Source organism: Phocoena sinus, chromosome 17 (assembly GCF_008692025.1).
Source record: "Phocoena sinus isolate mPhoSin1 chromosome 17, mPhoSin1.pri, whole genome shotgun sequence".
Classification (NCBI taxonomy): domain Eukaryota; kingdom Metazoa; phylum Chordata; class Mammalia; order Artiodactyla; family Phocoenidae; genus Phocoena; species Phocoena sinus.
Genome location: NC_045779.1, coordinates 50,832,516 through 50,853,620, shown reverse-complemented (window position 1 = coordinate 50,853,620; position 21,105 = coordinate 50,832,516). Strand labels below are relative to the sequence as shown.

At 37.9% G+C, this 21,105-nt stretch overlaps 1 protein-coding gene across 3 annotated transcripts in view; it reads left to right on the top strand.

The window, feature by feature from the left end:
* The window catches only part of RSPO2 (R-spondin 2), a 169,409-nt gene that overhangs the window by 79,784 nt on the left and 68,520 nt on the right, over positions 1-21,105 (top strand). For all 3 annotated transcript variants that reach the window (XM_032610186.1, XM_032610187.1, XM_032610185.1), the window contains one exon: positions 20,304-20,447. In XM_032610186.1, coding sequence (XP_032466077.1) covers positions 20,304-20,447 — 144 coding nt within the window. The remainder of the gene's footprint in view (positions 1-20,303; positions 20,448-21,105) is intronic.

Here is a 21,105-nt window from a genome sequence, read left to right as displayed (position 1 = left end):
CCTTCTCTTCTTTATCCCTCCCTCTCTTCTTTGCTCCCTCCTTCACTCATTCCTTCCCTCCCTTCTTTCCTTAGCACTTATGGTTGACTAACACACTGCATATTTTACTTATCTGTTTTGTTCACCTCTCCCACTAGAACACAAGTTCCAAGACGGAAGGGATTTTGAGCCTGTACTGTTCAGGCTCTTGTTATGCAGAATAGTGTCTGACACATACTGGGTGCTCAGTAACTATTTGAATGAATAAATGACTTAAGATAGTTATAGTGGAAATGGAGGAGTGGAGAGAGATATTGAGGAAGAATCAATAGGACTTCATAACCAACTGGAGGACGTTAGCCAAAAGTGAAGGGAGAAATTAAGATTACTCTTACGATTTTGACTTGAGAGCTGGAGAGTAGAATTTATCAAGGTACAGAATATAGGAAGAAGAGCATATTTGCTGGAGAGAAAGATCATGATGGTGGAGAATGGTTGGTTTGGGGCATGTTGAGCTTGAGGAAGTATGAGACATCCTGGGGAGGAAGATACCCAATAAGCAGTTAGATGTAAGGGTCTGGAGCTGTCAAGGGAGATCTGAACGGAATTATTGAGAAGAAGAAAAGAATATCAACTGAGAGAGAAAGAGTTCTGAGGATTGAAGCCTGAAGAATGGGGACATTTTACATTTTCTTTCCTCTGCCACAGGAAAGAAAAGCCTGTGGCAGAGGCCATGACAGAATCAGCAGGAAAATAGAAAATTAGAGAATGATGTCCCAGAAGCAAGTAGGAAGACTTGAAGTATCAAGGGGTCAATGTCAAAGTTGTACTGTTTAAACAAGAGTTGTTGACCTCGATGGGAGTTGTTTCATTGTGAATGTTGGAATGCTATCCTGATTGCTACGGTTTCAGGGAGTACATTGAGTCTTAGGGAAGCAGCCAGGTGACTGTAGACCCTCCTTCTCTTTCCCTTCCCTGCTAAGCTTGTTGCAAAAGAGTATCTGATGATAGCTAGAAGGCTCACAAATTAGAAAATCGTGTGTGTGTGTGTGTGTGTGTGTGTGTGTGTGTGTGTGTGTAAGATGGAGGGAGACTTGAATGGGAAATAGCCAGTTGAAGTGGAGAAAGAGAGGGATGATTAAGGCAACAAAATCATTAAAGAGACAGAAGAACATAGGATCCAAAACCTAACTGAGGAAATTAGCCTTGGACATTAAACAATTGTTTAATCAGAAATCTATAAAGTATCTACCTCATGTTAGTCAAGGTTTTTGTTTAATTCATGTAAAAGGAAGGGGATCAAAAATAGGCTGAAGTGAAAGAAAATGGACTAGTAAAATTTTTTATGTATAAGAAAATAATATATAATTGTCTTGCCAGAGGCAGTATATTTTTAAAACTCATTTGCAAGCAAAATATGGAAATGAAATTTTGCAGTTCTGTATCCAGTGAACTTGCTACTTTTGTTTTCACTCTGCTATATTTTATGATTCTGCCCTTGTTTTGGCACTTTGTGAGAAATATCTTTCGGGCCAGGAGAATACTATAATTTGTTTTTGAAATGAAAAGACATAGGTTTAAAAACTAGGAATTTTGAAGGTATAAGAAAATTCAAAGTTAAGTATAACCATCCCTTAATTTGTGAACCCCAAGATCAGTGTTTAGGTGTTTTTAAAGAATTACTGCATGTCAAGTTTGAGTCCTTTTGGAAGCCCCTGCCATTCTTGAATCATGCAGTGTGAAGATGCATTTGAAAAAAGATCAAGGTATTTAGAGTTAACAGAAATATGTTTAAGATGTTTTAAATCAAATCTGGATAATTGTGAACTACAAATAAGAGGACCTATATAATTACTCTGAGTACCATAAAGTCTTTATAATTGTTTAAAGATCTGTGAAGATGCAGATCTCTAACAAATATGTTGATGTAACCTCAGTATTTGTGGGATTACAGGAGAAGTAAAATAAAACTAAAGAATGTCTTTATTTAGGAGATACTTACAAATTGACTGAATACACAGTTGGGTTGCATGTGAAACCGATACGGAATTAGACAACAGTAATATATAGCACCATTACCTAAGCTGCTGCTGAAGCACACAGGCAAATGGGGTTGGTGTGTCACATAATTATAAGAGAGGTAAGAGAAGGGAGAGGTTAGTGTTTAAGTGAGAACAGTCTTTCATGACTGTTGGAAATGGTATGGAAATTGTGTAACTTAATTATATTCTCTCCTTCCTTCACCATCTAGCCTGGGTAGCTAGGTCAGTAGTGAAGAGTTAGGGGGTCCAGAGGAAATGGATGAGCGTGATGTGTGAAAGTGCCAGTGATGAGACCTTGATGGGAAACCCGGAGATGATAAATGATTGTTACTGCTCCAACTAAAAATAATATTCAAATTTAGGGACTATTCTGATTACACTTAAAAGAAACCAGAAGGCTTCCCTGGTGGCGTAGTGGTTGAGAGTCCGCCTGCCAATGCAGGGCACGCGGGTTTGTGCCCCTGTCTGGGAAGACGCCGCGGAGCGGCTGGGCCCGTGAGCCATGGCCACTGAGCCTGCGCGTCCGGAGCCTGTGTTCCGCAACGGGAGAGGCCAAAGCAGTGAGAGGCCCGTGTACCGCAAAAAAAAAAAAAAAGAAACAAACCAGAAATGTTCTAAATCATGTATTGTGTTAGAGCTATTTTACTTTAGGTTTGATCTTTAGCAAACTAGCAAATGGATTAGGGATCATTGAAGGAGCCTATCATATTCTTTATTTTGGAGTAGAGGTTGCACTACAGTCAAGGAAGCGTAATCATGAAGGGGGCACTTGGGTAGTCTGCTCGGTGCTAATAGTATGTATTTATCTGGTGAGGAGAGAGAGGGCATACTATAATTTGGGCGATAGTTTAGACTGCTTAATAAAGTGTATAAATGTAGCAAACACTTAATGCATACCTTTCTCGCACTATGCAGGGGCAAATGTGTGTTTTTAGAAAATAATGCAAGGGAATACAATGTGGTAAGAATTGTGACAGTGATGCACTGGGTACTCAGGGAACCCGTGGATGTCAGCTAATGTGCACTTGGAGATGGGTGAGTCTTAAGGTTTTCTAGAGAGTATATTATTATCTGAAATGATCCCAAAGGGAGGAGTAGGGTGAGTAAGAGCAAGAGGGAGAAGGACATTCGTAGTCAGCTGAGAGTTGGCACATAAGGTTTGAGAGTGGAATCCTGGAAGATGAGGATAGAGAATCCCTAAGCTGGGCAGACACTTGTTTTAGAATGTTCTCTAGTGGCAGCAAGGGAGTAAAGTGAGGTGGTTCTTAAACGGAAGGCTGCATCAGAGTCATCTGTAAAGACACTGATTGCCGGGTCCTCCCCTAGAGTTTCTGATTTGGTAGGTCGGAAGTGGTGCCCTAGAACTTGCCTTTTTAGCAAGTTTCGAGGTAATGCTGCCATGGCTGGCTCAGAGACTACACTCGGGGAATCAGTGCTACAGTGTAATAATTATGTTGTCTCTATCTGTCGCTAATTCGGGAGTACAAGGCTTTGCCTTTAGTAAAAGACACATCTTAATATCCTCTAAGCATATTAGGATATTGTGAAGAAATGTGTATTTTCCCCCACGTCCCTCATTAATTATCAATATCAAAATCAGTAATCATATATCTGATATGGACTCTACTAAGTTGACCATGGTAGAATACACTGGCTGTCAGGTCAGGCTTCTAATGCTTCCAACTCTCTGCTGACCCCTTTTCTGCCTCCTTTACTTTCTCATAACTCCCTCTTCCTAATTCTCTAAGATTCCAGGTATTCTGGCACATATGGTATTCTAATTTATAACTGTGTCTTGATATTTTAGAATCTAATTCCCTTATGTTTTGATTTTGTGGATAAAGTTTTGACAAAAGATTCTGATTGAAATTGGCTTCTACATGAGTAGAAGCATTGTAAACCTTTATTTTGGACCAGACTTTGAAGGGAAGAGCGGGGGAGTGTTAACTGACAGAAAAGCAGGATCATGGTGACTACTCAGGCAGAGAGGGGCCTTCTGTTGGCTTTGTCTACAGCTGGCTCAAGAATGGAGATCAATCAGGTATTCTAACTTACTCTTTGACAATGGGTGAGCCTCATTTTCTGAGCCCCAGTGTCCTTATCTGTAAAAACTAAGAGAGTCTATGAAATCATTGCTCTAACATTCTGGGATTCTGAATGCCTTCAGAAATCACTTTTTGTTATTCCAGCCTAGCCCCTCTTCTCAAACTCTGGGTGGGAATGGCTATTCCAATATTCTCTTAACAATTCTGTGTCGCAGATAAATATTTGCATTTTACCATTGAAAAGATAAGCTCAGAATGGTTCAGAAGCCTACCCAAGGATACACAGTATGAAGCTGAGCTGAGTCTAATTCCTGTGTTTCTTTAACCATACCTTTCTGCTTCTCTTGGAGAAAAGAAAATAACAAAAATCACATTATTAGATAAGTTTTAGAATCTGTCTTTTTTTTGGAGAGGGGAGGGTAAGGTCTTCACTTTCAATTGGCATTCTTTGAAAGAGTACTTTCCTGAGCTGCTTTCTTCCCTGAAGAGGGACCTTGCCTTGGGGGCCATTCTACAGAAGGTTAACAAGTTGCTGCCTGCTGGAGAAAGCTTATTGTCCTAAAGTGGCTTGACATTGAAAGAGCTGCTCCTAGCCAGTTAATAACCTGACCAGAACTTGATAAGGTTAAAGAATAGTTCCTTAGAGGTACCACAGACCGTGGCCCTCTTGTCCCCTTATCAGAAGACAATTGAGATGTGATTACCTGCTGAGTCTCTCGATTCTTATGCTTTCTTCTCAATAAAAGCCATCTCTGCAAGAGAGCTGGCTATATTTTGATGCACCTATGACTGGGATAAAACATTTGCCAACTGATTTTAGTTTTCGGGGATTGCATCTAAAAGCTTGGTCTCACCTGCCCCACAGTTTAATTGGCTGAGGTCAGCTAGTCAAGAACTTGGCATTCTAATAGGGGCTCAATATATATGAATTGGATGATTGACATATCCCAGGTGGCTGGAGTCTCTGAGAGTAAGAGGGAGGGCTCAGTAACGCTGGCTGCTCTTCTGTGAAAGACACCATGTGCTTACTAGTAATAATGAAGACTTATTTAGCACTTTCCTTCTGGTTAAGTCTTTTCAACCACTTATGAAGTAGATACATGACTGTGAGAAGCAAGTAAACTGAGTCCTAGAGAAGTTAAATCACTTGTTCAAAATCTGGTAGTGGAGTTGATACTGGAACGTGTGTCTGCTGACAACCCATGTTCATTGTTCCTGGGCTATATGCTTCCTGGAATTCTTTTCAATTTGTTTGAAAGAGGGGTCACTTTATAAATTTGTGGAACAGGCAAGCTAAAAGTTGAAACTATTTTTGCGTTTTATGAAGACATTTATATTGACTACTTTTAGCATTTAAAATCATTTAAAGATAAAGAAACAAATTTCTTGATGAAATGCTAAACATGATTATCTAGGAAGGTGGTGGTATAATGGAGCAACCTGGTAGGTTACTATTGACCAAGTGACAGCCCTTTTCAATTGTTTTAATGAGCCAGCATTGATGATAATGAGGATAATTGGGTGATTCTTTTCTATTAAATTTTTTTGTGTGTGAATGATACATAAGTCTTTATTGAAGTATAGTTGATTTACAGTGTTTAGTTTCAGGTGTACAGCAAAGTGATTTAGCTATATGTACATATATATCTATTTTTTTCAGATTCTTTTCCCTTATAGGTTATTCCAAAATATTGAGTATAGTTCCCTGTGCTAACCCTAACCCTATACAGTAGGTCCTTGTTGGTTATCTGTTTTATATACAGTAGTGTGTATATGGTAATCCCAAATTCCTAATTTATCCTTCCCCTCCCTTTCCCCTTTGGTAATCACAGGTTTGTTTTCTATGTTTGTGGGTCTATTTCTGTTTATAATTTCATTTGTATCACTTTTTTAGATTCTACATATAAGCAATATCATGTACTTGTCTTTCTCTGTCTGGCTTACTTCACTTAGTTTGATAATCTCTAGGTCCATCCATGTTGCTGAAAATGGCATTATTTCATTCTTTTTTTATGGCTGATTTATATTCCATTGTATAAGTATACCACATCTTTTTTGTTTTAATATTTGCTACCATTCATACTTAAAAAAACTTTATTTATTTGGTTGCATGTGGGTCTTAGTTGTGGTAGGTGGACTCCTTAGTTGTGGCAGGTGGGCCCCTTAGTTGTGGCATGTGACCTCTTAGTTGTAGCATGCATGTGGGATCTAGTTACCTGACCGGGGATCGAACCAGGGCCCCCTGCATTGGGAGTGTGGAGTCTTAACCACTGTGCCACCAGGGAAATCCTTATACCACATCTTTTTTATCCATTCATCTTTCTATGGACATTTAGGTTGTTTCCATGTCTTGGTTGTTGTAAATAGCGCTTATGTGAACACTGGGGTGCATGTATCTTTTTAAATTATGGTTTTCTCCAGATATATGCCCAGGAGTGGGATTGCGGGATTATATGGTAGCTCTATTTTTAGTTTTTAAACGAACCTCCATACTGTTCTTCATAGCAGTTGTACCAATTTAAATTCCCACCAACAGTGTAGGAGGGTTCCTTTTTCTCCACACCCTCTCCAGCATTTATTGTTTGTAGACTGTTCAGTGATGGCCATTCTGATCAGTGTGAGGTAATACCTCATTGTAGTTTTGATTTGCATATCTCTAATAATTAGTAATGTTGAGCATCTTTTCTTGTGCTTTTTGGCCATCTGTATGTCTTTTTTGGGAGAAATGTCTATTTAGGTCTTCTGCTCATTTTTTGATTGGGTTGTTTGCTTTTTCTGATATTGAGTGGTATGAGTTTTTTATATTTTAGAGGTTAATCCCTTGTCGGTTGCATCATTTGCAAATATTTTCTCCCATTCTGTAGGTTGTCTTTTCATTTTGTTTATGGTTTCCTTTGCTGTGCAAAGGCTTTTAAGTTTAATTAGGTCTCATTTGTTTATTTTTATTTCCATTACTCTAGGAGATGGATTTAAAAGATATTGCTGTGCTTTATGTCAAAGAATGTTCTGCTTATGTTTTCCTCTAAGAGTTTTATAGTATCTGGCCTTACATTGAGGTCCTTAATCCATTTTGAGTTTATTTTTGTGTGCGGTGTTAGGGAATGTTCTAATTTCGTTCTTTTACATGTAGCTGTCCAGTTTTCCCAGCACCACTTACTGAAGAGGCTGTCTTTTCTTCACTGTATATTCTTGCCTCCTTTGTCATAGATTAATTGACCTTAGGTGTGTGGGTTTACTTCTGGGCTTTCTATCCTGTTCCATTGATCTATATTTCTGTTTTTGTGCCAGTACCATACTATATTTTTTGAAGTATAGTCGACTTACAATGTTACGTTAATTTTTGTTGTATAGCAAAGTGATTTAGTTATACATATATACATTCTTTTTTATATCCTTTTCCATTATGGTTTATCACAGGATATTGAATATAGTTCCCTGTGCTGTACAGTAGGACCTTGTTGTTTATCCATTCTATATATACTCGTTTGCATCTGCTAACCCCAAACTCCCACTCCATCCCTCCCCCAGTACCATATTTCAAATACTGTAGCTTTGTAGTATAGTCTGAAGGCAGGGATCCTGATTCCTCCAGCACCGTTTTCCTTTCTCAAGATTCTTTTGGCTATTTGGGGTCTTTTGTGTTTGCATACAAATTAAAAAATGTTTTATTCTAGTTCTGTGAAAAATGCCATTGGTAATTTGATAGGGATTGCATTGAATCTGTAGATTACCTTGGTGGTACAGTAATTTTGACAATACTGATTCTTCCAATCCAAGAACATGGTATATCTTTCCATCTGTTTGTATCATCTTTGACGTCTTTCATCAGCATCTTATAGCTTTCAGAGTACAGGTCTTTTGCCTCCTTAGGTAAGTTTATTCCTAGGTATTTTATTCTTTTTGATGCAATGGTAAATGGGATTGTTTCCTTAATTCCTCTTTCTGATCTTTTGTTGTTAGGGTATAGAAATGTGACAGATTTTTGTGTATTAATTTTGTGTCCTGCAACTTTACCGAATTCATGGATGAGCTCTAGTAGTTTTCTGTAGTAGCATCTGTAGGATTTTCTATGTATAGTATGAAGTCATCTACAAATAGTGACAGTTTTACTTCTTCTTTTCCAACTTGGATTCGTTTTATTTCTTTTTCTTCTCTGATTGCTGTGGCTAGGACTTCCAAAACTATGTTGAATAAAAGTGGCGAGAGTGGACATCCTTGTCTTGTTCCTGATATTTAGAGAAAATGCTTTCTGCTTTTCACCATTGAACATGATGTTAGCTGTGAATTCTTTTCTGTTAATTTAAATTGGATATAATGTGAACTATTTCCTATCTTTTCAGTCTGTAAACAAAGTTCAGATAAAGGTAATCAATAGCTTATTGCACTGTGCTGAAGAAAGCAAGTAATAACAGCATATTTCAAATAGTTTTTAAAGGAGATGTTTCGTTCAATTAGTAAACACTTTCACTGACCAACCTGTGTGTGTGTGTGTTCACAACCCTACAAGGCCTCTGTGAGGCATGTAGAAGTTCTCTTAAACTAATTAAAAACTGTACACATAGATCTGGAAGAAACCTAATTGATTCTGTTTCTTCTCTGCCTCTCCACCCAACCCCAACAAATGTGCATATTGAGGCTTATGAAGGAAGTGCTTCCCCAAAGTCATACAATTTGTCAGTAGCAGGGTGGCCTAAGTGTCTGAGTTGCTGACTCCAATGGAATATTCTTTTCATTATACTGTTCCTTAAAAATAAACCATGTGATGTAGACAAAACTATTATGCACAGTTATAAACCTGAATATTAGAAAAATCTCAGAGTTTCTTTGACTATTTTTTAAATGAATGGTCAGTTTAACTGTTTAAATCGCATTAAGGATTGCAAGACATTTGGTTTTCTAAAGAGAGAAATCAATTTGTGGAAAATCACTTTAAGAGAACACTGAGGACTTCACTGGTGACAGTGGTTGAGAATCTGCCTGCCAATACAGGGGACACGGGTTCGATCCCTGGCCCGGGAAGATCCCACATGCCACTGAGCAACTAAGCCCACACGCCACAACTACTGAGCCTGTGCTCTAGAGCCCACGAGCCACAAGTACTGAAGCCCGCATGCCTAGAGCCCATGCTCCACAACAATAGAAGCCACCGCAATGAGATGCCCGTGCACCTGAACGAAGAGTAGCCCCCACTCACCGCAACTAGAGAAAGCTCGTGCACAGCAGTGAAGACCCAACACAGCCAAAATAAATAAATAACTTTATAAAAAAATAAATAAAAAAAAATAAAAGAGCACTGAATTGGAAGGAACTCTGAGCTGTGATTTGAGCTTTTGCACTAACTAGGTTTACAAGCTTAGACAAATACATAACAGACGCTGGAATAATAACCTTCTAGTTATAATAATTCTCAAGAGTATCTGTTAAGAAAATACTGGGTAACACAGTATTATCTGCTATTGGCTCTTCACTTCTTTAATATTGATCTCTTTGTGACTTTATATGAACTTTAAAGTCTAGTTTCTGCTGTGTTCAATCTCTCCTTCCAACCCTTATCTCTACTTGGTTTACAGGAATATGCATACTTTTATGACTTACAGAAAGACAAAAAATGAGACACAAGCGCTTCAGTGTAGTTTATAATAAATTGGTGCCTAATTTGGAAATGGAGATTTTTATAATTTAAGTGTTTTTGTTTTAAACAAACAAGGTGAACTCTGTTTCAGTGTTTATTCTAACCTGAAAGAGATTTAATATTAGTCATTCAGTAGATACATCTGTTGTCATCTGTTGTGTCAAGTACCCATACCCTGTGAATACTGAAGAGAATAAGACACGCTCTTTTTCATGGGCTCTCCATTTAATAGGGTGATTATAATGAACATAGTTATTAACAACTATGAGAAGAATTATTGTCTCGGGTGTCTGGGTGCTGGGAAATTATGGGGAGCTTTAAGGAAACTTCATGGCTAGGGTGAAAGGTACAGGTGATGAAGTGAGGATAGTAGATGGGTATGTCTATCAAGAAGGATCTTGTGTTTGAAAATCGAGGGTTTGAACTGATTCTGGAAGTGAAAGGGAGCCATTGAAAAATTTTAAAGCAAGAAAATGACATGACTAACTTGTGTTTTTGAAAGATCACAGAGGTCCTCATGCAGCTGCAGTCGAGCAATCTTAGTTTGAGCATTATGATTTGAAGCACCGGTATGGTTAAACTATCAAGGTTTAAGATGTAGGGCAGATTGGAGATACTGTTAACAACTTCAGTTACAGTTATTCACCTTCACACTGCAGATGCTTAATATACTGGTCTAGGGAGCAATGCCACGACTACTTGTTGCAAGATAGACCCTTTTTTAATTGTATTAGGTAACTGCTAGAGAAAACTCAAAGGGTACTCTTTCTTGCTATTTGATCTGGATGACAAAATTATATCAAATGGATATCCTAAGAGCCAGGATGTATATTTTCCTCCCTGTGGTAAACATGGCTATGTGATTTTCAATACTACTTATAAAATATTTAAAAATTTTAAATGATGATACTAATATTTGGAATGTTAAAAGTCTGTTCGGATATTTAATAGAGGAAATCTTTTTCAAGCTTACATTTAATTTTCTTGTGGGTTTGGTAGCTCTCTTGAATGAGCCTATTATTTCAGGATAGACCCAAGTTTGACAGCATCATTCTCTGTTAAAGGCAGATACTACCTTGTGCTCTGTTTCCCTTTGTCCAAGTAAGGCATCTATTTTGCACTTCAGTTTTTAAAGTGCTTTCCTGTACATTCTCTCATTTGTTGCTGACAGTCCTATGAGGGAGATAGTATTATCCCTTTTTACAGAGCAGATAACAGAAGTTCTGAGAAGTCCACTTACCAGCCTAAGTGTTGCCTGCCACTACATGGCACAGTGAAGGCTGTATCTACTTTTATCATCAAAGCTACCTTCACAAATAGAGCTGGGTAAAGATATCAGACCATAGGACTAGGTATAAACATGATGCAGGTTTTAACCAAAACATTATTTTGTAAAATTATTTTTTTCTCTTCGGTCAACCCCTTCGCTGACAAGTCAATGCCACACATAATCAAGAAATTAAAAGCTTATTAAAATAGGGTGGAATTTTGACCTATTACTAACTGATAAGGAGTCACCCTTTTTTATTTATCAATATACTGTGAAAAACATTGAAGTAATATTATCCCTATGTTGAAATAATTTCAGAGTCCTCAAATTCATCTGATATTTGTCTTACACACACTGCCAGATGGTGTGTATAAGACATCACTATGCCTCTCTAAGTTTAATGCTACCATTTGGTGTTTTAAAAATGAAATTCTTTTCTTTTTTCCTTCAATGTACTCCATGGATTTCCATCATTCTCTAGGCATCATAGTCAACATACTATGACCAGTGGCAAAATCAGTCCTGTCACCTTTTTGGTAGGACCCTTGAGGTGAGAATAGCTTTCAAATTTTTCATTGGTTGGAAAAATTCAAAAAGAATAGTATTTTATGACGCACAAAAATGATACTAACTTTAAGTTTCAGGGCTCGTGAATAAATTTTTATTGGAAGGCAGTCATGCTTAATCACCTACATACTGTCTGTGGGTGCTTTTGTTCTGCAACAGAGGTGAGTGGTTTAGACAGAGACGGTGTAGCCCACAAAACCTAAAATACTTTCTATCTGGCCTTTTACAGGAAAAGTTTGCCTGTTCCTGCTCTTGCCTATTTGGAGGGTGAAGGGATTCAGAGAGTCTCCTTGTTTTCCTTGGATGGAAGTTGAGCGGAGGGCAAGACATATATTAGCTTAATATGCTTTTCTGTTAGTTGGGTGGAGAGATTTGCATTTTCCAACATTTGGAAAAATTCAACTAAGTCTTTCTTAGGTCTGAAATTTATTAACCTGCCTTGGTTCCACCTTAATATGAAAGGGTGACAACTTACCAAAAAAGGAAAAGCACAAGGAGTAACCAAGATGAGAGATCTGCTACTGGTAGGAATTTAAAATCTGATAAGAGATATTAATTTGGTTTATAATTTTTTTTTAACTTTTTTCATTACTGTCACATTTCTTTCCTATTTTATTCTGAGGTCGTTGTCCTTCTCTCTCATCCGCTTTAGATGGGGGGAAAATAGCCCTTTAAACACCTAGCTTTGTATTCCCAGCAAACGTGTCCAAGTTTTAATTTCAGTTGTTTTGAGAATGATTTCAAATGTCCATCACTTGAACATATGAGAAACGAAGCCAACATTTTTATAGTTCCTTATTATTTGATCACATGATTTTACACAAGCCTCAATGTTTCTTCAGATTTCTTTGTGTGGGTGGGCAAGATATAACTTTTAAAATAGTCAGATGTCACAGTGAAGCTCCCAGCAACGTATTTTACAAATTTGAGGGTTTTTTTTTTTTAAGAAGTGTTGTAACACTTTAAGTTGAAATAAATCAGAAGGAAGAAATTTTTGATAGCATATCTATCCTGTGAAGTTGAAATAAAGGGCACTCTGGGCATATAAAACAGAATTCTATAATTATCTGAAAAGCAATGTGTACATTTCTGGATTGAGTCCATTCATCCTACCTAACTGCAATTTGAGAATTAAAATTACTCCCAGGCCATGATTTTTCCCATCCTTGTGGTCACTGCCCTAACGGCCATGATGGACCATGTTTAGTGCACTTCATAAATTGAGCATCTTTATAGTGCTTGGAAGTGGGTGCTGCATGTTTGACGCAGTATTTGTTGAAGGTTAGGCTTATTTGGCTCTAGAAAGTAATACACATTTTATGTGGTACCTTTTAACCTTTTCTTTTTGTTCTCATCTTTAATTTGATACTCTGAACAAAGATATGATATAGGTAAGTCAGATATTTTCTCCTCCTATCTGATGGGGAAGGAAGTAGGGCACAAAGAGCATGTAATTTCCCACCCCCGCCACCCCCAATTCAGACTTGCATTTAGATCTCAGTTTTCCTAAATCCTGGCTCTGAATGTTTGAAGTAGATGACTTTCCATGTAGGTACTCAACAAATGATTGTATTCAGTTTGTTTAGCCATATGACCTAAACAAGGGTAAAGCTACTATGTTTACTGTAGACAGTGGTCTTTGGATAATGCCTTTCATTTAAGTAGTACATTATGTATGTATGTATATATATATATGTATACATATACACACATATGTATGTAATTAAAATTTATTATATGAATGTATAGGATATAGAATTAAAATAATTATACATACATATACCCATATACATACAGTGTCTTGGTACCTTATTTGAGCTTCCTTCCATCCACCATCTTGGACTATCCTAGTTGGCAAATTTTTATACTCGTAATAGCCCACGTTCTCTTCTCAGATATTATGCTGAGATCTTTGCCTCTTTTAAACCTCTGACTTCTCTCAACTCTGAGTTAGGGCCTGATGTTACCTCCTTTTTAAAGGTGAGGCAAAGATAGCTCTACTGACTTGCTGATGGTCACATAACAGTAAGGGAGCCAAGATTGTAACCTCAGACCCGCTCACCACAGTACTATCTGAAAGGCCACTATATTCTTAGCATAGTACTTATTCCCTGCCTTGGCTTTTGTTTGAAATGTCCTGTTCTGCACTTGACACAGTTGCATTTCACTCTATGCTAACTCTCCTAGCTAATAAAGGCAATCTTTATTTAAATCCACTCTGGTGGGTTTTACACAGACTTCTCCCCTGGATCTTCTCTTAATTTAGTGAAATTAATGCTGGTTTACTGCATCATCATTCAAATAGCTCAGTTGTAAGGATGAAACACTGAGTCCTGAAACCTCTGAATCTGTCCTTTATTTTCTTTAGGTTGAAATATAATGAAGCTTCTGATGAGCTGCATGTAACTAGACCCTACTAGAAAAAATGTAATTTTAGATTTTAGGTCACAAGTTTTCATCAGCCCCTACTCTAATGGGATTACGGCAATAGTACACATTAGAAAGGCATGATTTGTGTAACATAAAGCTTAAAAACTTTATTTAGGGCTATTTATAAACCATTGCAAGTTTTGAGAAGGAATGTTAAACAGCAGTATTTGAAGTTGTTAGAGGCCTAAATATATTTAAACAATTTTAAGAAACCTCATATGAAGTTGCACAGTCTAGTACTTTCCATGTGAAAAAGCTGCTAAAAGTCTAATTTCAAATGTCTTTTGGAACAACCTGTCCCTTTAATATCTGTTCAGATGTTAGTATACACTGAGCCAAGAAACCTCTAGGGTTTTCCAGGGGTTGACTTGATGCTCTTTGATCCTTGCAACTGCTAACTGAAGACTAAATCTCCCCCCAGCCGCCCACCATGGGTGTGTATGCCACGTTCTGAAGGAGGTGCCAGGAAGCTGACACGAAAGGGCAATTAGAGAACAAGAAGCGGTTGGATATTCACAATGTGCTGAGGAGCCTGCGGCCCACAGCCCTGGTGCCCAAGAAATAACAGATTCCTCAGTGTGTGTCTGAGGTCCTCTCTACCTCACTGATTCTTTCCTTCCTCTAATAATTGATTGTAACCTATAGAATTACATGTTCACAGTTGGGTTGAACAGAGGTTGCTTTTTCTCTGTTTTTCATTTAAGCTTTTCATTTTTTTGTTTATATTATTAGCCGCTCTGAGATATTCAAATAAGAGGTGGTTTTTGTCGTCTAGATTTTGCTGGGGAGATAAATAAAACTCTCGGTGTCTCAAGGCCCTGAGAGCTTCGGCACCAAAGGAAGAGGCAGGGGAGGGGGATAACTGGATCTTTCTCTTCTCTCAGCTCGTCTTCTCCTCCGCCCAGTTTGTTGGTTCTGTTGATTCACTGTAACTCCTTTTCCCATGACTGTTAGCTCTTAGAGCATGAGGCTCTCAGTGGTTTTCCTTACCCCTCCTCTATCCCTGCTTTCAGGTAGCTTAATTTCCTGAAAATACCCTCTCCCCTGTTCACTGTATAGACTTTAGCGTAGTTACATTATTACCTTGTTGCCTGCCTGGGTACCTTTCCTATTAGTAGACAGAATATCCTGCAGTGCAGGAACTTTGCTTCTTCATCTGTCCCTCTAGCTATCATCATGGCGCCTGGCCCCGAGGGGCTGTTATCTGCCAAAATGAGGGAACAAACCAGATACCATTTTGATCACGTTATTCTCATGTGTAATCTATGGGGACCTCTTACTGCTAGTTAGACCAAGCCCTAATTTGAACTTTACTTCATTTTTGTTCATTTTAATTGTTACTTAAATACTTAAACCACAAATAATTTATAATTTTACCTCCTTTTTTGAAACTGAATAAAACAAGAGGTGAAATTCTCCACCCACAGCCATCTAAAGCCGAGTAGCCACGTCATCCATCTAACCTCCAGTTCATTCCGGCCCCTCTTCATCGGGTGTCATGCACTACGTGAACCATCGCCGTTGTGTTACGATGGAGGAGTCGCCCTCCCAGGACTCTGCTCTCCCCTCTGTCTCTCTCAAACCTGCTCAGCGGAGGTTCCAAATTCCATAGCACACATGACCTGCCACACATCAATATTTGCGTTCTCCATTATAATTGTTTTCAGGTGTTGGACTATTTGTTCCTCCAATAAGATTTGTAGTCCTTTACCAGCAACCATAGATTTTCTTTTTATATTAAAGATATTTACAGTGCATGTGAAACAATCTCATATTAAGCATTCAAATGAGATTTTAAATATAAAGGAATTGAGTTTTTAAATGGCATTCACTTGGCAAGCGCTAAAGCTCAACCATGTGTCCGGCACTGTGTTAGAAACAAGGAATTCAGAGCTTGGAAAAAAAAAAAAGTTTGTAATGGCAGAACGGAAATGGATCTTCTCTGCCTCTAATGTACCCAGCACATGCTTCTACTATCTCCTATGCTATGTTGCAATGCCCTGAAAGTGCCACGTGGCCCCCCCTCTTTGGCTTTTCCACCTCCAGGACAGGGAATGGGTGTTACAATTTTATGTTCTCATAAAATGGCACAAAACCTGGCACATACTCAATTTTTGGAGGATGTTTGGAATGAGCTGTTGAACTGAACTAGAGTATAATTTGAGAAATGTTACAATGGAGCTGGTATGGCTACTGTGGAAGGACAAAAAGGGTACCCAGGCTACTTTTCTGTTTCTTGGCCAGAGCAAGCCTCCCTTGCCAAATGACAGCCCCATCAGATTGCATTTGGACACAGTTTTACTTGGACAATAATTTTACTTAAACCGATACTGGCAGCCCTCACTTGGCGGATTACAGTTTTGAGGAGGCACTATAATTTAGAAGCATGTAAATTGGATAAAACAGGGTCTTGTATTTCTGAACAAGGACTTAAAGCCCAGGTTTCTAGAGACAAGACCCGTGTTTAGTAAAGTTTGATATACCCGTTTTCTTAGTCAGTATAAAGTTTTGCAAAGTTTTTCAGTCTGTTGAATGATCCCATTGGTGTTTTAAAACTCATTTATTTATAAAATGGACATAAAGATTTTCCTGAAGTGTTAATACAGTGGCTATTTCTGGGGAGTAGGCCCGATGTGTCATCGGGTGAGGAAGACTTTCTATCTTTTCCTTTAAACCTTCTGTACTGTTTTGAATTTTTATTCGTAATGAGAATGTTTTACTTTTTTTTTTTTTTTTTTTTTTTTACGGTACGCGGGCCTCTCACTGTCTTGGCCTCCCCCGTTGCGGAGCGCAGGCTCCAGACGCGCAGGCTCAGCGGCCATGGCTCACGGGCCCAGCCGCTCCGCCGCATGTGGGATCTTCCCAGACCGGGGCACGAACCCGTGTGCCCTGCATCAGCAGGCGGACTCTCAACCACTGTGCCACCAGGGAAGCCCTGTTTTACTTTTGTATGAAAAAATGAGTTAGTAGAATTGATGTGAATCCCTGAAAAGAAGCAGACTGGCAGTGTAGTTGATTTTATGCCGCTGTTAGCTTTAAAAAGCTTTCGGCTCGGGCTTCCCTGGTGGCGCAGTGGTTGAGACTCCGCTTGCCGATGCAGGGCACACGGGTTCGTGCCCCGGTCCGGGAGAATCCCACATGCCGCGGAGCGGCTGGGCCCGTGAGCCATGGCCGCTGAGCCTGCGCGTCCGGAGGCTGTGCTCCGCAACGGGAGAGGCCACGACAGTGAGAGGCCCGCGTACCGCAAAAAAACAAACAAACAAGCAAACAAGAAACCTTTCGGCTCAAAGGTGTTTGTGAGTAAACGCATTGTGTCAGTTCAGGCTGCTAAGTATGTGGGCGGCCTGCTTTGGTTTCCCGTTGTGGCGAAGAGTGACGGAGACCAGGAAGATCAGTGGAGCTTCTGACGTCGTTACAGCTTTGCGCCAATCAAAGCTTTTATTTAAATGCTTCAATGAATAAAAAAATGTTTAACTTTTCCCCTAATGATTTGGAAAGCACCATTGAACATATGAAAGCAAAGGACACTGGTAAGAGATGGTCAAATGACTATTTTGAAGGCTAAGGCAGGTTCAGCATTATCATAGAAGGGGTATAACCTCATGCTCCCAAATCTGAAAAAAAATTGGGATGGGATAACATTCCTTTATTCATTCTTGCCTGTTTAAAAATCAGAAGAATTTCTTTTAGAATGTAAATACAGTGGCATTTTCTGTATATTTAAGTAGGTCACAAATGTATATTGAAATATCTTCTCTTTTACTTTTAATACACAAATACATTACAATTAAAAAGAGTCATATGACTCAGAAGTATAATTTTTAACATTTCAAAATTCCGCTATTTCCCCTTCCCAAATTAACTTCTCAAGCTACTTCATATATGTACACAGACACGTGTATATGTGGTTTTATTGCATCATACTCTGTATATCCTGCAACTTGCCATTTTTCATTTAATGATGGGGCTCACAGCTTATTCTCAGTCATTGCTTATAATTCACCTTGTGCTTTTTCAGGGTTGTAGTATTTTATAATTTGAATTCATCAGATTTTTATTGTACTGAAATTTGAGGACAAATAATTAAGCTTTCTTCTAGTCAGATTTATGCCTGAAGAAGTCCTAAGGGACTTTAGAGTGAATGATAGGTATTTCAGAAATTCCACATTCTGTGAACAGGTTTAGGAGCATGGAATGAAATGAGGAAAGGGAGCTACAAGTAACAATAAAGATCAGGAAAGGACCTTGTAAAATTATTTCCAAATGCTTATTGCTATAACTTTTTGGCCTAAAAGCTCATAGGTGCAGGCCATGTTAAAAAAAAAAAACAAAAAACAATCAGATCTTATACATAACAATTGACTTATGAAATGTATAGTCCTTTTTAAAATATATATATATAAATGCTTTGTTCTCTTCACCCTTTAGTTCTGTTTTATCCTTTGGAATGTTTATCATTATTTCTTGGAAAATAATTCTGCTAACAGGAAGGGCTGCTTGCTTTTTCGAAAAATGTAGCAAGAAAACCAACAATTTGTGGACATGATGGTCATGTATTTTGACCATGATTAAGAAGCTACTGACCAACGATAGACCACCGTTTTATAAAAATATAGGTTACAGCATTTAAGGCTGCAAATGAACATTTTATAGGGTGATAAACCATTCTTCTGTGTCCACCATCCTCCCCTGAAAGAGCAATAGTGTAATTTGACTATGGATTTTCACCCACACATAGTTGGTTTTCCAATTGTAAATTTGGGTAACATTTTAGAAGAATTAGCTGCTTCATGGTGGTCACTTAATACATGCAGACATGTTTAGACTCAAGCTTGAAAGGTGAAGATTGCCGTTTTCTTTTTATAAGTCTAGAAACTGTCATTAGTTATAATGTAATCTATTTTAACAAACTTTTTTAGTGTTTGTATTCTGGCTTTATCTTCTCAATTTTCAAAATTTTGATATTCAATGATTTCATGTTTTGGTTATATTTTTTATTCAATTATATCTTCGGTTGTGGAAACTAGTTTTTAAAGCTTTTCTGAATCGTTAAATCAAATATAGTACTGGCACTCAGAGGCTTGTTAAAAGAATAAAAGCGTTGCCAGGGAGTTTTCATAGAGCTTTATGTGCTGTTAATTGCCATCAATTAAATCTGTTACAAGTAATAATGTACTGTAATCTGTTGAAAACCTTTCCTTTCAATTAACCAATTCTCCGACCTTTCCTTCCTTCTCCTTGAAGAGTAGTTTAGAGTTTATTTATTTTCACCCCTACAAACCAATTACCTCTGGCCCAGCTGTTCCTCAAATACAGGGGAATCTGACCTAGAATACAAGCCCGTAAATTATTGCTTCTTTTTACACCTTGTAATGTGAATGGTTTAGTGGAAAAATACATGTTTCTGTTTCTAATTCACTGGTGCTTCTATCTGCAGACTACAGATTATGAGCTAGTCAATTTACATATATTATTGTAGATCCTCACAATAACCTTGTAAAGTCAGTGACATCCCTGTTTTATACAGAAGGAAATAGAGGCTCAGAGAGGCATGTAGCCATTCAGAGTCACATAGCTGGTAAGGGCAGAGCTGGGATTCAAAACCACACCTAGCAGAACTGAAAGCATTTCTCTTTCACCAACTGTTTCCAACGAAATTCAGTTAGTGTGTTATAGAGAAAAGAGAACAGATTTAGAAGGCAGTCCATTTGGGGGCTTGCAGAACCAACTCAGCCATTACCAGCTTTGTGACTTAAGTCTCAGTTTCCTTATTTGCAAAATAGGGGTACCACTGCTTACCCTGATGGACTGTTGTGAGCACTAAGGAAATGTATTATGGGTTTTCCAAAAAATGACTTAAAGTACCCCTCCTAGTTAAGACACCCTCTGATGAAAGTAAATGCATTAAACAGAATTTTAACTTACTGTCTTGGAACAGAATATACTGATTAGAGTGTTCCCATTGTGTTTTTCATAGTAGGTCTTTGGAAGAGCAGAACAGATTTCAATCCCACCAGCAATGTAATTTGTAGGGGGAGTGTTTTTCTTTTTAATCCTTCGTTTTAATCACATTTGGAGTTGCAAAAATTTCTGAAGGGTCTCATGCTGCCTAGGGCCCCGGGCTGGAATTTTGTCTTAGCCTATTGATGTGGTGAGCTGTTGGAAGAGGTAGGAGTGATTTAGAAGGAGATGGCATGAGGAAACAAATGAGTTGAACACATATTTCTCTGACCACTAGAATTCCAATTGAGCTAACCGGTGAGTTTGTGAGAGTTTTATTTGCAAAACCAGTAAATTTTTGACTGAAATTTTCTCTTTCTCTTTAAAATTGTTTTTAGGATGCAGAATAGAAAACTGTGATTCTTGCTTTAGCAAAGACTTTTGTACCAAGTGCAAAGTAGGCTTTTATTTGCATAGAGGCCGCTGCTTTGAGGAATGTCCAGATGGTTTTGCACCATTAGATGAAACCATGGAATGTGTGGGTGAGTAGTTTTCCATGTAACTTTCAAACTTCAACTTTTATTTTAACACCCGTTTCTTGGGGGAAAAAAATGCATGCTGGATGTATTCATCATAGAAACAAATCGGTTCTCTTGTTATTTATTAGAACTGAAAATTATTTAAGTTCTTTGCTGACTTTATGCTGTTAGGCAGTATCATATATTACATTTTGCTTCAAAATTTGTTAGTTTTACATCTAAGTTAAACCACTTAAATGCTGAGAATAATGTTTTTATTATCTATGTAATACATCAATTTCTTAATTATCTTAATAAAATTATTAGTAACCATTAGAGAAAAACATTTTGTTTAGAAGGAAAACAAGATTTTCAAGCAGTGCCATGTGGTTAGCTAGTCTATCACTATTGTTATGTGTATTAATTATGGAGCTTCTTGCTTAGCCATTTGTATAAAAAAAAATTCAATTGGGAAGAGATTTTTTGTGCCAAATGTACTTTGTTGATGATTGACTGAATGTTGCAAAGTACATTAAAACAATTTTACTTTTACTAAATTTAGATATGTAGAATGCATAATTTAATATACATATATATGCTGTTTGTGAGTAATAATTAGGAATACACATTTTATAAATTTTATATTTTTTGAGTGTTTAAAAAAAGTTCAATAATTTTATAC